Source organism: Ammospiza caudacuta, chromosome 6 (genome assembly GCF_027887145.1).
Source record: "Ammospiza caudacuta isolate bAmmCau1 chromosome 6, bAmmCau1.pri, whole genome shotgun sequence".
Lineage (NCBI taxonomy): Eukaryota > Metazoa > Chordata > Aves > Passeriformes > Passerellidae > Ammospiza > Ammospiza caudacuta.
This window is the reverse complement of record NC_080598.1, coordinates 20,352,654-20,371,698: the sequence shown is the minus strand read 5'-3', so window position 1 is coordinate 20,371,698 and position 19,045 is coordinate 20,352,654. Positions and strand designations below refer to the sequence as shown.

The window sequence follows — 19,045 nt, the reverse complement described above, 5'->3', positions numbered from 1 at the left end:
GATTGCTCTAAGCTTGGGAATTTCCTCTGAGATCTGACCCAGTGGATCTGCTCTACTGATATAATACAGTTATCTAATCTTTGACTTCACAAAAGGTACATAACTTATATCTAAAAGTGTATTTTCAGAAGAGGTGTGTGTTTACATACATATCACAAAGGTACTTGATAGTAGGTAATAAAAGGCACATTTTTTTACACTATGTCAAGATGACTGCATCACTCACAAGAGAATAAGAAAGCTGTAACTACCTTAAACATTAGAATAATTAAGTACTACAAGATCCTGCATGAAACTTAACTGGACAGTGCAAAATAAGGGTGGAAGGATCCAAAGCTGATGGGTGTATTAGTAATGACAGGCTGAAATAATTGATCATTAAGTCTGCCCTGCAAAATGTGTGCCACGGGTTATTTAAAAATAGATGTTGTAATCAGTATTACAATACAGTGCTCTGAGGATCATATTGCTCCTCTTCAGTTCAGAGTATCAGGACCAGCATCAGATGGGAGTCTTGAACAAATGGTGGAAGAAAGTACTACAGTCTGTGCAATTTAGCTCTTAGTGAAATTTATAGAAAGACAGAACACAAAGCATTGTGTAAAAACCACCAATAAAACCCTGTGGAAACTTTCCACTAGAGTGTAACTAGTAGTAGGAAATATTCACTAAAAAGACTAGGCAATCTCTACCCATATTCTAGGACTTCAGAAAAGATTAAACCTGGCCATTTTTTCTCCTTTCTCTTTTCTACCAGCTTTCAAATCCCAAGGAGTGACAATCATTCCACCTTTTCCAAACGCACTGAACGTAAAGGGTAAGTTAAGCAAATGTCATGGCTCAGATATCTGTGCCCTTGTTAATGACAAAGAGCATGGAGTGACTGAAAAAAAAATCAATGAATTGTGTAAGAACCTTGAGCATCATAAACCAAAAAATTACCAGAGAATTAATTAATCAGGTAACACAGATAATCTAAATGTGAATCCAGCGCTTTTGACTCACTGCTCTATGATGAAGCTGTAAGAAAAAAAATTAATATATATGTTTGAACACGTATACCTATTGTACATGTTTTTCCCTGGTATTATATATATTTCCAGTAAAGAGAGGAAAATAGTAGTGTGCTGAAAACTGTTGAGACACCTTATCCAAGGAAGAGGGTACAATTCAAGCAGGCTGAGTGTAAATGTGGAAAGGGATGGGGAAGATAATCAGGGATTTTAGAGAGTATCCTTGAAGGAAAGGAAGCCTGAAAAGAAAGAAGAGCTTTCTATAATGGGCTGGAGGAGGAGTAGAGAGGTGGAACCCCTTCAAGGTGAAGTGTAATTTTGGCACAAGAACAACCAGGCATACATGGGACAGGAATATGTTTCAGAAGATGTTGACAAAAGTCTTCCAGCCATTTAGAATTTGTGGGTATGAGTGGGCTTCCCAAGTAGGAGTACCAGCTAGTTTTAAACTAGCTTTTATATGGTTTTATGGTGAAACTTGAGGACTGCATACATTTAGGAAAGGATATATGGGATAGGGCAGTAATCAGAACTAGAGCACTAGATCTAGTGACCCCAGAGGTCTCTTTTGATTCTAGGCCCTATATCCCTATGCAAAAATGATTAAGCACAAAAAGCAACTGAAATAAATAAATAAATAATGACAAAAATAGCTTGACAAAACAGAAAAAATATGAGGTTTTTGGAAAGAGGCTGGTGAAAGAAACAGGAGGGATAAAACATCTACACGGAGGGTGTTACAAAAAAACTACAGAAAATTCTTATTTCTTATTTTGAATCCACAGCTGGCAACCCCTATCACAATGGCCGTGTTTGCAGCACATGGGGTAACTTCCACTTCAAGACCTTTGATGGGGACATCTTTTACTTCCCTGGGGTCTGCAATTACATCTTTGCATCCAACTGCAAGTCTTCCTATGAGGACTTCAACATCCAGATTAGGCGTGCAATGGTGGAAAATGCTACTGTGATCACTCACGTCATCATGAAGCTGGAAGGAGTAGTGATCGAACTGACCCCCACCTCTGTCCTGCTTGACAACAAACTGTATGTTCCTTCTTTGTTCCCAGTGGGCTCTTTGAGCAAGTGTCCCTTTCCCTCATTTCATTGTTGCTCCCAAGCAGTGGGAGGGCTCAGGTCCTTCCTGAGGTAGTAACAAAAACAAAGGAGGGCTTGACAGCAAGCTTAGTGTCACTTGTGCAGATTATCCCCATGGCTGTTTTGTTCAGATGAGCTGTATCCAATATGCTGTCCCACTGCTACAATAGTGTATATATGTATGCATGCAATTAAGTCTGTAAGCTGCATTCTTTACACCCTTGGAGTCAGTAGTTTCCATTAATTTTACCACACAGAATCCCTGCAAGGAATTTTTGACAGCTTTTGTTCTTGCACTGAACAGTGTGCAGTAAAGCAGTGACTGCTCTTCAGCTTGTACCTGAATTATTTTAAAATTATCTGTTCTTCAAACTTGCTATCTATGTAGTAATTATAGCACTGACTTTGGCATAGGGTGTGAAACCTACCCAAAAGGCCAGGTAAATATTTGGGCACCTATCGCACAGTGAGTTGTCTGTTATGGCAGCTATGTACAGTGAGCTAGTCTAAAGGTTATCTCGGGTACAGCTTCCTGAATGGCACTCATGCCACAGAAAGCCTGGAGTCTATCCCTTTATTAGCAAATGCTTCAAGGAGTAAATAGCAATATCCTGAAGCCCACTGGCTGCAAAACAGAGCCTCCCAGCACTTTTTTGAAAAATACAACCACAGACATATGCTAACATTTTACCCAGCAAAACACCCTTAATGGAAAAGCCAAAGGGAAAAGCAAGGCTGACCCATCTGCACAATGAGAGGCAATGCATAGGAAATGGACAAAATATTAAAAGCCTGTGTTGTCTGTGGTAGTTATTGCTCTAATTTCTTCACAGGTATGTCTTGAAAATTCTCAAAGAGAATGAGAAAGGATATCATTGTGAACATTCAATGGATATTCTGTCCCTACCCCTGTTGACTTATGATGATCTTTCCCCAGGGTCCAGATGCCCTACAGCCATATGGGAGTCTTTATAGAGAGAAGTAACAACTATTTGAAAGTTTCTGCCAAGTTGGGACTGACCTTCCTTTGGAATGGACAAGATGCCCTCCTGGTAAGAAAACATCCAGAACACAGCAAAAAGTCTGTATTTTGAAAATAGCCTGCTTACACCTTTGCAGTATTACAGCCAGGCAGGCATTAGTTACTTTTGGATTTGTGTCCATTTTTAGTGTATTGTTCTGTCTTCTCTCAATTTCCCACTTTTTCCCCACCAAGCTCAGCTCAGAATCAATAAGCAGTACTGGTATAGGCTGTGCTCCTAACCATCAAGATGGCCATTTCTATAGACTTCCTTCCTCCTTTTGTTGTTTTTTTTTTTGTTTTTTTTTTAGGTGGAACTAGATAAGAAATATGCCAATCAAACTTGTGGACTTTGTGGGGACTTCAATGGAATTCCAGGCAGCAATGAATTTATTTCAGGGAGTAAGTAATAATAAGCATTATTAAGTACTGGTGCTTTTTTTTTTTCTTCTTAGAATATACTTTAATACGGGTTGTGGGTTGTACAAACTGGAAAACTGGCATTACTTATTTATGTATTCCTGTGATGTCAGTTGTGCAAAGTCAGGACTTTGAGATGTAATTAGACTACTTCTATCATTGTTAGATATTTTAAGACCTGTCACATAAAAATTTCTACTTGTTTTCAATAGTTAAGATCCAGTTTTTTATAGATCGTGTTCATATTTCCCCCTTCATATTTTAGTGATATTATTTGGTAATCACTGTTCACGTCATAGCAGGTAGTGTCACAAAAAAAAAATAACTCCATGCAAAATTTAGTAAACATTATTCTAATATTTGAACTGTTTTTTACAGAGACAAAACTGACCCCCATACAGTTTGGTAATAGGCAGAAGATGGATGGACCCACAGAGCAGTGTGATGATCTTATTCCTCCTACTTCTCTGATGAACTGCTCAAGAGAATTTGTAAGAACATCTCTCTCAAAATGTGTTCTCTCACTATGAATGCATTCTCTGTCTTTGGAAAAAAATTTTTAGAAGAGGGAAAAAGTAGAACATGAATATGACTCAGTTGTAGGTCTCAAAAGAAAAATATTCTTAATTTCATGTTGTTTTCTTTGCTAAGGGGAATGCCAAAAATTTGCATTCCCCTTCCAGAAGAAGATTGCATATTTTCTTGAAAGAGAAAATTACTGAGGATGTCTTAATATAAAGAAAGGATATAATGCTTGGGAAATGACCTGAGGTGAGAGTAACTAAGGATATGGAAGCTACTAGAGTTATTCAAAGGAGTTCCGTGTGTTTTTGCCCTATTGTTATATTTTTCCTTAAATATCAGCTTATGGATACTGTTGGAAGGGTTTCTGGACCAGATCAATCCTTGATTTATTCTGCTCCATGCCTTAAGTAATTATTTTCATATGTTCTTAACATTTGTTTACCTTCTCTCTTTTCCTTCCTAGGCCTCTATCTGTGAGACAGTATTGACCAGCAAAGCATTTACAAGTTGTAACATGCTTGTGAATGTCCAGGACTACATTGAGACTTGCATACAAGACTTGTGCCACTGTGACAGCTCTATGGCTGACTTCTGCATGTGCAACACCTTTGCTGAGTACTCCCGGCAGTGTGCTCATGCGGGTGGACAGCCCCAGAACTGGAGAACCTCAGATCTGTGCCGTGAGTACCTCGGGAAGGGACCTCCACCTGTGCTTACACATCTAGCAAACTTCACATATGTGAGGTTTTTTCCTGAAGAAGAAAGTTGAAAAGTGCATGCAATTATAATCAGTTTTTACCTGGTCACACACAAGACTTTGGGAATATGGAAGTTTAGGGGGTTTTCAATATCAATCAGAAAATCTAAAATGTTTCAGCCTCTGCTTGGATCAGGATACCTTGTCATAGCTTGACACAAAACAACCTAAATTGCAAAAAAAAAAAAAGCTTCCTCCAGCTTTTAAATGAAAAGTCAGCTTTATAATACTCTTTCTACTTTTAGCCAAATCATGTCCATTCAACATGCAATACCATGAGTGTGGCTCTCCCTGCTCCGACACGTGCAGCAACCCGGAACGATCTGCGCTTTGTGAAGATCACTGTACAGATGGCTGTGTCTGTCCTCCAGGCAAGCTCATTTCCTGCCCTTTTCTCATACCAACCCCCCTAGAGTACTCACCTGTACACATTTAATAACTCTCTTACTCTGGATCATTCCCATCACATCATCAGTGTTATTATCGTGGAAGTAATAGCTACATTTCTCCCCGGGATGCACTATTTCTATTCAAATTACTAAATATGGCCTTTTAAACAACAAATATTCCTTGCATATATACTTTTCTAATGTATATATATAAAATCACTGAACTTAGAATAAGATAATTTGCTCCTAAAAACAGCAGAGTCTTCTATTCTCAGCATTCAAACTCAGTTCACAGAAAGTATAAAATGTTTAAGCAGATTTTGCACGCAATCATAACTCCTGCTGCTAGCAAAGCTACATCTAGTTCCACAAATTACCAAATCCTTCTTGTCAAGTGTTACGTGTTTATACAACAAGGAGCTGACAGAGCACTAGGCAGTGTGTTAGATCTGGTCCTTCAGAGAATTGTACACAAGAACTGCATATCAGTACAAGATAGATGTGTTCTTTGTGCATACTTCTGGGTCTAAATTTTTGTTGCTGTTGTGACTGTATATCACAGGAGCTTCACCCCTTGCAGCTGTTCTGCCCATCCCCATGATGTCTCACAGAATTCACCATCACTTGTTTGTGTAGTAGCATTGACTTCTCTAAGGCAATCCTCTGTCTCTGGGCATAAAAATATTTACTGTACAGATATGTCCCTGGGCAGTCTTGTAAATGGTTCATCTATTTCAGCTCATTACCTAATAGTTTTAATCCTAATTCCATTCTAATGAAATCCGTAACAGAAAGGTATTTTCCTAGAGGTCCCTTTTGATCACGCTAAGATTTTTAAATAGATTCCAATGGAATACAGCCCTTCAATCTCCACATAGCTTGTGTCCTATTATTTTAAAGTACAGCAGAAACAGGACATAGTCTCAGGCACCTGGTACATATGTGTTCAAAGGCAGGTTCTGCAGTGCCCAGAATAAATAACAGACCCTTTCTTTCCCTAGGAATGGTATTTGATGATGTTAATGGCGCCGGCTGCATTCCCCGCAGAGAATGCCACTGTACCTATGAAGATGAAACTTATGCTCCTGGTGCCTCCTTCTCATCTAAATGCAGATCATGGTAATATTTTCTCACTTTCTAGTTTTTTGGTTTTTTTTGGTTTTGAGTTGGGGGTTTTTTGTGCATGAGCTCAATATTTACTGATTTCCCCATAAAAAACAAATGAGCAAGTACTTACCAATTGAAGTTCCATAATTACACTACTTTAGAGGTCGCTTTCATGTCTGTTTTCCCTTCACACTTGGAACAAAAATTTGAGTTTTTGAACACCTGTTCAATTTCAAGAAATACCAATGAAGGAAGATAATCAAAGTCAAATACCAGAGGTGTTTAAAAATGTGAATTAGGGCTATACCTTTGCAGCCCTACAGTGTAATGCGAAGGTACTCATATAAATATTGTGGAGATCATGACATTTGGGGGCATGTTACATTTAGTGTGGGAGTTCACATTTGAGGGGCATGTTTAACAAATATATATTTTTTATTATCCCTATAATTACTGAAGTATTACTGCATAAGTGTATGCAACTGCACCTGCCTATTTATTTATTTTCCAAGAAATACTTAAAATATTTGACATGGATTACAAGTTCACCAGGACTGAATTCTGTCCAAAGATTGGAAATGAACAACAATATATATAGAAAGTTATCACCTTAACAGAAATGTGCCTGCCCCATATTTGTCTGAGATTTCTAAGCAATACTGCTTTCTTTGGCACTGTGATCAGTGTTTCAAGAGGAAAACTAGGGCATCATCTGCTCTTATTGCCTTTTTATTTTGTTTGCACTTGCATTACTCCAATTTTACTAATGCTTCCTTCATTTCAGTACCTGTGTTGGAGGTGAATGGTCTTGTGTCACTCAGTCGTGCCCTGGGACTTGCAGTATTGAAGGAGGTTCCCACATTTCAACATTTGATGAGAAATACTATTCCTTCTTTGGAGACTGTAGTTATGTCCTAACCAAGGTAAAAATGAGTCACAATCCTTGCTAAAGGAAAATGTTTTTATTGTATATAATTTTTTTTGATGAAAACTTCTGGCAATCACATCAGTTTTCTGAGTCATTGAGGGTTAACATGGTTATAGGGTTAACACCCCTAAATGGATTTCAGGGGCTTTTCTGTTAGGGTTATACTAAATAATATTGCAGTATTTTTGTGGGTTTGGTAATTTTTTAGGATTTGCACTGAGTTTTTATTAGATTTCATAGCCCTAGGTGTATTCATTGTTTATTTTTACTGAATGACTAAACTATTTTCATAAGGACTTCATAGTAAATAAAATCTGCTCTTGACATGATCGATCTGAATGTTACCAAGCAAAATCATCATAAAATCTTAGAAATGAGCTGGAATGAGATGATTTAGAAATCTTATCCAAAAGTTTAAATTATTTAAATCATTAAAACTTTTGGATAAGATTCACAAGCATTGCCTTGATGCACAATGGCAGCATAGGTCAGACTTTACACATCAAACTCCTCCTTTTGGCACCAACATGTAAAATTAGATTCTCAGGGTGTCTGGAGGCAGAGGAAAACCCCTAAATTTGTACACAAAAGTTCAAAAAGCCCCAGAATTTAATACTGAATTTCTAGATTGCTATAATTATGCATCTCAGCTGTCCTCAATTTAATCTTCAATATGCCAAAAAAGTGATAAGACACATTCAAAATTACAGCCTTCTCTGAGTCGTTCCCTATTCTGTTTTGGCCATTAGGCACACTTTGAAGATGAACACAGTTCTATGAAAATCAGAACTGAGTAGAAATCTGAACCTTTATGCATTAACTTCCTGAATAATAATTTTAGTTTCATTTTCTATGAGAGGATATTTAAAGAATGTCCAAATCACCAGGGTCTTGAATAATCTATTCAGTGCAGAAGACATTGGAAACAATCTTTTCTCCCCCTGGTAAACCTCATAAGCAGTGGGCAAGAAAGGCACACCTCCTTCTGCTCTAGCATACTAAACAGGTATTGCCTACACATTAGGAACTCGTCTTACTAATGCATGAGGAAGTTTTAATGTTCAGATTAATATGTCTAACTCACCCCTGAAAGCCAGAAGCAATGCACAGCTTCCAGTGTGCAGACTGCATGAATGCCAACTTAGTGATTCCAGACATATGTTAGACCATAGGAGCAAGAAGAAATGAAATAAACAATATTTTTAAAACGCTAGCTTTGCTAAGAATTTCATTTGCATGTGAATTTTTTTTATATATAACTATTTCAATATGAAATAATGGAAATCCTTTTAACAATATCTTTGTTTTTTTTCTTCAAGCTCTGTGACAGCAATGAATTCACAGTGTTGGGGGACATCCACAAGTGTGGCCTGACTGACACAGAGACATGCCTCAAGGGTGTGGCCATCAGCCTAAATGGAGGACAGACGGTGAGCAGCAAATTCACACACCTGACATCCTACAGGGATGTTCTCTAAGAGTAGCAGACAAGGCAAATGACACCTAACAGCACAGACAAGAAATTTGCACTGCCTTCTTGTTTTATCAAAACAAAACATTAGTCATTTTGAACATTAGTCTTAATTTTTTTTAGTAAAGTAAGCACATTAGAAGAGAAGATCTTATTAGCATTCTGTTATTTAGATAAATTCTGGTTTTTGCTCTCTTGGACAGTCAGTGGAACACAGAAATAAAGATTACAGAAACAGTACAGGAATCAGAACCTCATCATAGTCTCCCTCCATTTTTTCCCTTTATCTTGAGTAGCACTGGATAGGAAACATTTGGAAAGTATTTAACTTATCTGCTTGATAACTATTGTCTTTTCTTGTGGACAGAACATTGTGATCCAGCCTTCTGGGAGTGTATTTGTGAATATGATCTACACACAGTTACCATTCTCAGCAGGTAAGTTCCTTTGAAAAACTACTATTTCTCATTTTTATTTTAAAATGTTATTACATGAGTTAAGCTAAAAATATATTCTACCTATGGTTACACTGCAGCAAACCCAGAGCACTGCCATAGAGCACTATCTCCCATTTTTATGTAATAGGATTTTCCTATTCAACACTAACTTCAGTAAGATCACAGTTTATATTTAGCAATATCTAATTAGTTGAAGCAAATTGTGTTATTGCACACTTTCAGATCCAAACATTGTCATAAGAGAGGAAAGAAAAATTCTGACATGCAACGGGACTCCAATTTCTCAAGTCATTAGTTCTGTGTTCCCCTGTCCTTGTTCTGAAAGTACATTCATCACTGAAGTTTCTCACATGCCAGTTCTTCTCAAACACTACTGCACCTGAACACAAATCAAACCATGAATGGACAAAATAGGTCCAGACTCCATTGGACTCTTCAATTAAATAGTGCTATAGCAAAGGCAAGGTTTTAAATAACAACAGAAATGTGTGTTCTTCCCTCATTTTAAAACATGTGACAGAAAGTGGAGGTTTTTTATACATTTGTTGCTTAGGTGTTTAGGTTAGACTGTTTCGGTGCTGGATTTGAAATTCTGTAAGGATCACTTTCCCCCCAGTTCTTCAGAAGCTAGGATCATATCAAACACAGCTGTAGAATTCCTTTATAATATTGGTCCTGTAATGAACAATTATTTTCAACTGCTCATCTCAAATGAAATTATAACTATTTTTTTCTTATATCCCTAGCAAATGTCACCATCTTCAGGCCTTCATCTTTCTTCATAATTCTGCAAACAACTTTTGGCCTTCAGCTACAGGTTCAACTTGTGCCTTTAATGCAAGTTTTTATAGACTTGGACCCATCACATAAAGGGCAGACCTGTGGTGAGTGACCTTATCCTAACAACTGCCTTCACCAGCACCTGTCATCCTGTAGGAAACTTGTACAGACCGTCTGCTTCCTTCCAGGTCTGTGTGGGAACTTCAATGATGTACAGACAGATGATTTCAAAACCACCAGTGGTGTGATAGAGGGCACTTCAGCTGCCTTTGGCAATACTTGGAAAACTCGGGCTGATTGTCCTGATGCCAAAAATACCTTTGAGGACCCCTGTACTGTCAGCATACAAAATGGTAAACTCAGCAATCTCTTCTAATCTCCTGTAAGATGCAAAGATGGAATAAGCTGATCAACCACCAAGCATTTAGCCAAAATAACAGAACTATTTGCACATGCACACAATTTTCCTCAGTTGATACTAGAAGTCTTCAATTAATAAATAACTAGTGAAATATTTTGGATCTTCAGATATATTCCTTTGGATCAAGATAGCAAGTCAACTTATTTAAGGGAAACTAGAACCATACAGCATATTAGGGATTCATTCCTGGAAATGACTAATTGTCACAGCTGTGCCTAGCCCCTCTGAAGGTTGCAGTACTTCCACTGCTAAACTAAGAACCAGACTTGCAGTTCAGAGACTGAAAGCATTCAAGCTGCATTTCAGTCAACAAAATATATAATTCTTGAGTATTCATCAGCTACTATTCTGTTTTCTGAGATGAACTAGCATAGTTTTAATTTACAGTGTGAACCTTCCTTTTTAAAATTCAGCTAGGGGTATCTTTAGTCTATTCCATGACAATTATAATGAATTAGAGAACATTCAGTTTACAAAGAGTTCATACTTGTACCTAGAGGAAGTGAAAGACTGTGTGCCTCAGCTAATGCAGAGCTTAATTATATTGTAATGTTAAGCTTCTGTAATTTCTCTGGAGGAGGTATAGTTATGTTAAGACAGAGTTTTGCAAATGCATTGCCATAGAAATCCTTCCCATGTTTTCAATTCACAGACCAGTATGCTCAGCACTGGTGTGGACTGCTCTCTGATACCACGGGACCTTTTGCTGAATGTCACTCAACAGTGAATCCAGAAGTTTACCATAAGGTATTTGGCTCTAACTCCATCCATCTAATACAGGAGAAAAAGACTCAGATTTCTGATACTAACCTGAGAGAGTAACTTGCCTGTTGTGGGGGGATGCATTCATGATAGTTCTTTAAAAGCCAAGGGTTCATTCTTATCTACACAATACAAAATTTCCTCCTTTGTGAAACTATCTTTCTATTCCCTGGAGGATAAGCATACAGCTGTATTCCTCCTGCACCTATTTTTAGGCATAAACTTAAAGACTAAGTTAGGAGTTTGGATTTGCTATCAAAGGAAAAAAATTGTTCCTTCTGAGAGATATAATGCAAGCTTTAGCCAGAATCTTAACTGGCACTTTAATTTCTCTGAACTGTTCTCAGAAGGCTTTTGCATATATGCAAGGACAAGGCAAGCAATGTGCATAAAAAGCAACAATGAAAATTAGATAAGATGTGAACGAAAATGTTCCGGGAATTCAAGGTGATGAAACCCTGTACTAGAGCCCCTGTGTACTTTTAAAAAACCTTCCTGTTATTGGAAATTTGTAAGATTATGCTCAATAAACATAATCTGGAATTAATAATATTGTATTATCCCTGCTCAGCATAGAAACCCATCAAATAACTTGTATTCTTTGTTACTCTGCTGCAGAGAGCCCAGGCTTCTAGGCAAAAGCTCCAAAAGCTGGGTGGCATCAAATAATCTCCATTTATTTTAAATATATATGGCACAGTGGCAACAAATTTGAAGTAGCGGGAAAACTGCCAACATGTGAAAAAAATAAAAAGAAAAAATAGCTCAAGATAGTGGACCTCTAATTACTTTTTTTTTTTCACATAAGTAATTTCTTTGGAAAGAGCTCAATGAAAATCAGGCTTATACATGTGGATTACACTCGCTTTAGCCTCTAATGAACATAACACACTTAAACTGCAGAGTTCCATGGTTTTGACATGACGTTCTGGTGATCACATCATCCTCTGTTCCTAGACCTGCATGTTTGACACGTGTAACTGTGAGAAGAGCGAGGACTGCATGTGTGCTGCCCTTTCCAGCTATGTCAGAGCCTGTGCTGCCAAAGGAGTTCTTCTCACTGGATGGAGGAGCAAAGCCTGCAGTAAGTTTTACATCCCGTTTGCCTTTTGAAAATGATTGCCCAGAAGGCCCCACACAGGAGCTCTCAGGGATTCCACAGTAAATTGTATTAAACTGGGGTTCAAGTATAGCATTGACTTTGAAGAAGCTGAGTAGGAAAGGAATGCTATAAAAGACAGCAAACAAGGAGAAATGTTAAAAACAGGCTTTGTTAGATTACTTGCTTAAAACCATCAGAAAAAACCTGAAGAGCAATACCTTTGCAATAGGAATAAAATAAGTAGGGTGTTTCTCAACTTAGACTAAAAGTATAAAAACATACAGGAAGAAACATACTGTGTCATAATATAATCAAACTTCGTTCTTTTTTTTAACATGGGTAAACATATGACGCATTTATAAGGGAAAATTTTGCTCTAGTACCACAAAAAATTACGCTACTGGGGATATCAGTAAAGTATGTGTACATAAAATGCCATATTTATCTTACATACTTTATCTCAAATACTTTATACCTATGTTGATTCTTGAACGAGCAACAAATGTAACTCACCTTCTTGCTCTCAAGCAAAATACACCACCTTGTGTCCGAAGTCCCTGAAGTACACCTACAGTGTCGATTCCTGCCAGCCCACCTGCCGCGCTCTCAGTGAGCCTGATGTCACATGCAGCATCAAGTTTGTCCCAGTTGATGGCTGTACCTGCATAAATGGAACCTACATGGATGACAGTGGCAAATGTGTGCCTGCTTCTAGCTGTCCTTGTTACTACAAAGGAACGCCTCTGTCTTCTGGAGAAGTTGTTCATGATAATGGTCTTGTCTGGTAAGAGATTTGTAAAAACAAGTGAAGAGATTGGATATAGGCAGTCATGAAACTATATAAATGTCATGAAATCAAATCAAAATAATTTCTATAACAAAAATTTTCAATTAAAAAAATCACAGCTTCCTAAATTCTTAGGGCTACCCATGTTAGGAAGATTGCACATAAGTAACTATAGGAATTCAACAAACAGTCCTGTGGTGGGTCAGCCTTTCCTAACAGCCAAACTCCCACCCTGTCCCTTTCTCTATGCCTCCCTTCCTCCCTTGCCTCCACACATACTTTTCTTATCAATGACTGGAAAAGGTTTGTTCCATGGTGAAAGATGCCTGATAATGCTGTTACAGATTATTCCCATTATATAGAAATCTGAACTATTCTGAAGGACAGCTTTAAACCAGGCATATAGACAGAGAAAACATTTAATTATATAGAATCTACTTGTATTTTGTTCTACTCTAATATAGAATATTAATATTTTAAATGTGCAAACTATTTTATAAAGGACACATTTTATTTGTTTTATCACACAGTAATTTTCCATTATTTCAAGTTCATTGGGAAATAGGTTGAAACTTAACAACAAAAAATTTTAAAGTATCCATTCCCTTCTTTTTATAGTACTTGTGCCTATGGAAAGCTGAGCTGCATTGGAGAGAAGCCTGAACCAGGTAACATATCACTTAAGATTTTCTTTAACTCTCCCTTTCTATCATCACTCTTAATTTCTTTATTCTCCTCATAGTGATGCAAATTGTATAAGTCTGAAATCAACGAAGAAAATTAATTGAGGTCTTCTGTAATGTAGAGGACATTCTCAAAAGATAAAGAAACACTGTCTTACCTTTCAGAACTTAGAACCCCCTGGGTTACCAGGGTAAAAGGATACTTAGTCACCTCACTCAGTGTGAGAGGAAAACTATTCACATTTTAATGAAAATGTAAAAGCAAAAAACCCCAAAGCAACAAAACAAAAAAAAAACCCTGAACAAGTAAACAAGGATATTTGTTATCCTGCTTTGTTCTGTTTTTCTGAAAGGAAGTGTTTCATGAAGCTAAATAAAAATTCATTTTATTGAGTAGTCCAAGCATAATTGCAAAAACCATGTAAATATGAGATCAAAACAACATTTGGTTTCTATCTCTCACTATGTGCATCACATTAAGGTACACATAATTCACAAAGGAGTATTTCCACTTTGTCTTGGAAACACAAAGATACAAATGCATTGTTGGTCTCACATTTCTCATGGCTTTTCCCCTCTTTCAGTCTGTGTGCCTCCCATGGTTTATGTTGACTGTGGCAATGTCACTGCAAATGTGGTAGGAGCAGGATGCCAGAAGAGTTGTCAGACTCTAGATATGGAATGTGTAAGTACAGACTCTTTATACTTGAAAGTATATTATACAAGATATCTCTTACAATTACCAGCTACAGCTGGACTTTTCCACCATAGGAATGTTTCAAGACATCTTTTCTTTATGGTGCTTACAGTACAAAACTCACTGTGTCTCTGGCTGCGTATGTCCTCATGATCAAGTGTTGGATGGCAAAGGTGGCTGCATTGCTCCAGAAGACTGTCCATGTATTCACAATGGGAATTCCTACAGTGCAGGAGAATCAATCAGAGTTGGCTGTAACAACTGGTAAGAGCATATTGAAAAATAATATTTTGGAAATAAAAAAAATAGAACTGCTTAAGATCTAAGCAAATAACATCATTTCACTCTAGCAGTATCAAGATTTCTAGGAAAGAATCCTGCATAAAATAATGCACTTAGTACCTAAAAAGTAAGCTCTGTCTACTTTTCTCAATGGCACAGCCCAGAAATTGCAAGTTGTCAGAAAATCACCATGGTTTTGGTGTTGTCATGTTCATTCAAGTCAAAAAATCTTTCTTCCAAGGAAATCCTTCCATTTCAATAGATCCAACAGGATCTGGGAAAGTGAAAGAATTGGTGTCTTCTGATGCAGTTGATTCATTATATTAAGTAACACAGTCCTTGCATAAATTCCAATAGTTCTTGAGCTATGTTGCATTTTTGAGAATAAGCAAACCTCATTTTTTCATTAGAATCTTAACATACATTAAAATACAGAAATGTACCTATATTTATATTGTGTATTTGTCTAGTTTTTACATTTGGAGTGCTTTTTGTCCTGTTTAGCACATGTAGAAACAGAAAATGGCAATGCTCTGAGGAACCCTGCCTAGAAACATGTTCTGTTTATGGAGATGGGCATTATACCACTTTTGATGGCAAACGCTTTGATTTTGAAGGAGACTGTGAATATGTTCTGGTCCAGGTAAGAGAGTGTTGCCTAGACTTTTGCTCTAAATACCTTTGCTCTAAATACCTTCAATATAGTAAACAGTGAATATCATTATCCTGTTTCAGAACTACTGTGGTCAACAAGCTATGAACCAGGGAACCTTCAGAGTCATCACTGAAAACATTCCATGTGGCACTACAGGAACTACCTGCTCTAAGTCTATTAAAGTTTTCCTGGGTGTAAGTATTTTCTTTAAGTTGTGACAGAAGGATGGAACAAGCTGTCCCAGATAGACTGCATAGAAGTGGCCTCCAACATATTGAAAATGTCACTAGACTCTTTTTTTGCTCTCTGCTCTAGAAAGCAAAGGTGGGAAATCTAGAAAGAAATTTCTTAACTTGAGGTTGTTGAATAGGATCCTCTTGATGATATTATTTCAAGAAGTTACTGTCAATATATACAGCTACAAAATAGTGACTTTTAAATTGGTCTCTAACTTTTTCTTCTCCCGTCTTAGAACTATGAGCTGGTACTCAGTGATGGACACTCTGATGTCATCCAGAGGACACCTGGAGGAAAAATGCCATTCCAAATCCGCTCCATGGGCATCTACCTAGTGGTTGATACTACTGTTGGTCTGATACTCATGTGGGACAAGAAAACCAGTATATTCATCAAACTTAGTCCCAGCTTTCAGGTATACTTTAAAAGTGAAAACATGAATAAAATTACTTCCGTAACATAGTCATATTATCTCTCAAAGAAAGAGTGGAAATTTAGGCTGTAAACCAGAAGAGCAGAAATCACATATTATTATCCTTGTTATGTTGACTTAAATTGTGTACTATGCATTATTCTTAAATTACATTACTCAGCAAAGGCATAACAGCAACTTTATCAGTAGCTTTCTTCATGGAAAACCCTCACTGAAGAGACAGTTTCAGGATCAACTAAAACTAAATAGCTCTGAACTTAAAACAAAACCATCAGTCTATTTCTTCTTTGTAACAACTAGCTAGAGACATCTCTTCCTGAAAAGTGTTTTATGAAAATGTCCAACACTGTTACTAAATAGGCATTAATAATCTTATATAAAATGGTTACATAAGAGTTGTCCTGAGGTCTGTTTCTCACAGATACTAAGAAATTAGTGCCTTACTGATCTTTGTCATTTTGTTTATCCTGATGCAGGACCAGGTCTGCGGACTTTGTGGAAACTATGATGGCAATGGAAATAATGACTTCACTACTCGCAGTCAGTCTGTGGTAGGAAATGTGCTGGAGTTTGCCAATAGCTGGAAAGTATCTTCTAGTTGCCCAAATGCCAATCGCACGCAGGATCCATGCACTGCAAACCCATACAGGAAAGCCTGGGCACAGAAGCAATGCAGCATCATCACCAGTGAAGTGTTTGCAAAGTGTCACTCACAGGTATGACAAAAAATTTAGTTTTAAATTCTTGACAAAATGTTTACATCCATTTTTATGTGGAATAGATTAAAAAATACTCTTACGTACATTTTGTTATGCTTGACAAAGTGAAGTTTGACCAAGTTCCTGCATAGAAATACTTTCACTTTCATTTTCTCAGCTTTTGTCTTGAGCAAGTACACTAAAGAAATGTATTGTTTTGGTTGGTTAGCTTGTTTGTTTTAATTGAAGGAGCAACAGTAGATAAATCTCAAGATATGTTTATTTGCTAACAGCATAATTCTCTACTAATACAAACATCAGCCACCTGATATCTATGACTCTCTACTAGCTTATAGTAATTACCAGTATTTTGCATGTCTTCAAGACCAAACAGTTCTTAATATTGCAGCTTACTAGCAATAGCTTTATTCTACGTTTTCCTCTTGATTTCTCAAAGCATTCTCATTATTTCTTCCTTTCTTAGCTTTCTCTAATAAGGACCTATGAGTTTCAGATATCTTATTCAGCTATTTTAGGACAGTTCAAAGAAAACAAGGGCATGAAAACTTGAATGTTTTCTCTATCAGGTTGAACCAAATGAATATTATCAAGCATGTGTGGATGATGCTTGTGCCTGTGACACTGGAGGAGACTGTGAATGTTTCTGCACAGCAGTAGCTGCCTATGCTCAAGCATGTAATGAGCTAGACATCTGCATATCATGGAGAACCCCATCCATTTGTCGTGAGTTTCAACCCACTACTTTTTTAAGAGGTTCAGAGAGAAAGAAATCAGAAGGGGGGAAAAAAGGGAACAGTGTAGAACAAGAAAGGAAGGAAAAAATTGTATTTCTAAGAAACACAGCTGTATGCTTAAAAAAAACCCCAAACAAATACCCTAAAAAAAACCCCAACAAAGCAGATTGTCTTCTACTAATTTACCCAACTATCTTAGTAAAATGAAACCACAGCTAATAATTTTACAAGCAGTGTGATTAGTGTCTAATTAACTTGACAATTATGATACAATACTGGTGAAATACAATATTTTATTACACTGCCATATGTCTACATCAGGTTCCTTGTAAATAAAAACTAGTGTACGCTAGCTAAGATCAGTGATTCAGTCAACTGATTTTTCATGTTTAATGCATAACTGTTGGTGTTAAAACATTTTAGAAATTTAACAATTGTATTGCATTAGCAATAAAATGAGATATTGCTCACAACCTATGAGGTTATGCTGATCCCATTGGATTTTTACCTAGAAAAATGGGAACGGTATAGAGCTAAAACATCACAGATACTTTTTTTCTGGCATTTCTTCTTCTAGCTCTCTTCTGTGATTACTATAATCCACAAGGGGAATGTGAGTGGCACTACAAGCCATGTGGAGCACCTTGTATGAAGACCTGCAATAATCCAAGTGGGAAATGCCTTCATGAGATGAGGGGTTTGGAAGGTAAACATAATTATGCATATCTCATTCTACTTGAAAGGTTAAAATGCAGTATGGTGAACAAAATTTGTATTACTCAGTGTATTACATGTTTGCACTAGAAATTATAAGAAAAGATTTTCTAATTAGTATTGTATTCTCTAATGGATTATGTACTTGTTTAGAATGAAGATGAGGACAAAATACTCCAAAGCATAATGTGCTATCAAAGGAATAGCAGTAAGAGGATCTGACATTCCACTTACCATGTAGCACATTTTGGGAAAATCAGATATGAGTGTAGACTTCTTTATACTTATGAAAGGCCTACTGTCAACTTGACTCTCTTTTTATTGCAGGTTGCTATCCACAATGTCCAAAGAATAAGCCCTATTTTGATGAGGAAACCATGACCTGTGTTTCTTATTGTGGTTGTTATGAAGATGGAAAAAATTACAAACCAGGAATGGAGATGCCTTCAAAGCAGAATTGTGAATCATGGTAGGATTAGAAAAGAATTTTAAAAATAGAGTTGAAAATTGTGGAAGACAATTCATCATGCTAAATTTGTTAATTACCAACAGCAACTAGGCCAGTAAATGTCTAATTTTCTTCCCTTCCCAGGAAATTAAATGATAACAGTAGTGAAACATTTTATCATCAAGATATCAATTTACTACTTACTTTGTATATCTATTAAAGTTCTTTAAAGTTGTTATCATTATTATATGAAGTGAAAAACAAGCTAAAATAATTTTAGTTAGGGAATAGTCTGAGAATTTTTAAAAAGATATACCTAAACTCATTATGTGAAATTCATTAGAAGTTAGCAGCCAACTCATGTGCATTGTTTTGAGCTTGTTTCTGTTATTGCATAGTTGCAA

At 36.9% G+C, this 19,045-nt stretch overlaps 1 protein-coding gene across 1 annotated transcript in view; it reads left to right on the top strand.

The window, feature by feature from the left end:
- Nucleotides 1–19,045, top strand: part of LOC131559324 (mucin-5AC-like) — a 46,009-nt gene that overhangs the window by 2,184 nt on the left and 24,780 nt on the right. The window contains exons 2-27 of the mRNA XM_058807653.1: nucleotides 758–817; nucleotides 1,799–2,060; nucleotides 3,049–3,163; nucleotides 3,444–3,534; nucleotides 3,931–4,043; nucleotides 4,541–4,757; nucleotides 5,080–5,205; nucleotides 6,225–6,342; nucleotides 7,115–7,253; nucleotides 8,578–8,688; nucleotides 9,097–9,166; nucleotides 9,934–10,071; nucleotides 10,156–10,320; nucleotides 11,041–11,135; nucleotides 12,108–12,234; nucleotides 12,781–13,036; nucleotides 13,658–13,707; nucleotides 14,307–14,407; nucleotides 14,532–14,683; nucleotides 15,206–15,344; nucleotides 15,437–15,550; nucleotides 15,829–16,008; nucleotides 16,503–16,742; nucleotides 17,312–17,468; nucleotides 18,057–18,185; nucleotides 18,521–18,662. Coding sequence (XP_058663636.1) covers nucleotides 758–817; nucleotides 1,799–2,060; nucleotides 3,049–3,163; nucleotides 3,444–3,534; nucleotides 3,931–4,043; nucleotides 4,541–4,757; nucleotides 5,080–5,205; nucleotides 6,225–6,342; nucleotides 7,115–7,253; nucleotides 8,578–8,688; nucleotides 9,097–9,166; nucleotides 9,934–10,071; nucleotides 10,156–10,320; nucleotides 11,041–11,135; nucleotides 12,108–12,234; nucleotides 12,781–13,036; nucleotides 13,658–13,707; nucleotides 14,307–14,407; nucleotides 14,532–14,683; nucleotides 15,206–15,344; nucleotides 15,437–15,550; nucleotides 15,829–16,008; nucleotides 16,503–16,742; nucleotides 17,312–17,468; nucleotides 18,057–18,185; nucleotides 18,521–18,662 — 3,607 coding nt within the window. The remainder of the gene's footprint in view (nucleotides 1–757; nucleotides 818–1,798; nucleotides 2,061–3,048; nucleotides 3,164–3,443; nucleotides 3,535–3,930; nucleotides 4,044–4,540; nucleotides 4,758–5,079; nucleotides 5,206–6,224; nucleotides 6,343–7,114; nucleotides 7,254–8,577; nucleotides 8,689–9,096; nucleotides 9,167–9,933; nucleotides 10,072–10,155; nucleotides 10,321–11,040; nucleotides 11,136–12,107; nucleotides 12,235–12,780; nucleotides 13,037–13,657; nucleotides 13,708–14,306; nucleotides 14,408–14,531; nucleotides 14,684–15,205; nucleotides 15,345–15,436; nucleotides 15,551–15,828; nucleotides 16,009–16,502; nucleotides 16,743–17,311; nucleotides 17,469–18,056; nucleotides 18,186–18,520; nucleotides 18,663–19,045) is intronic.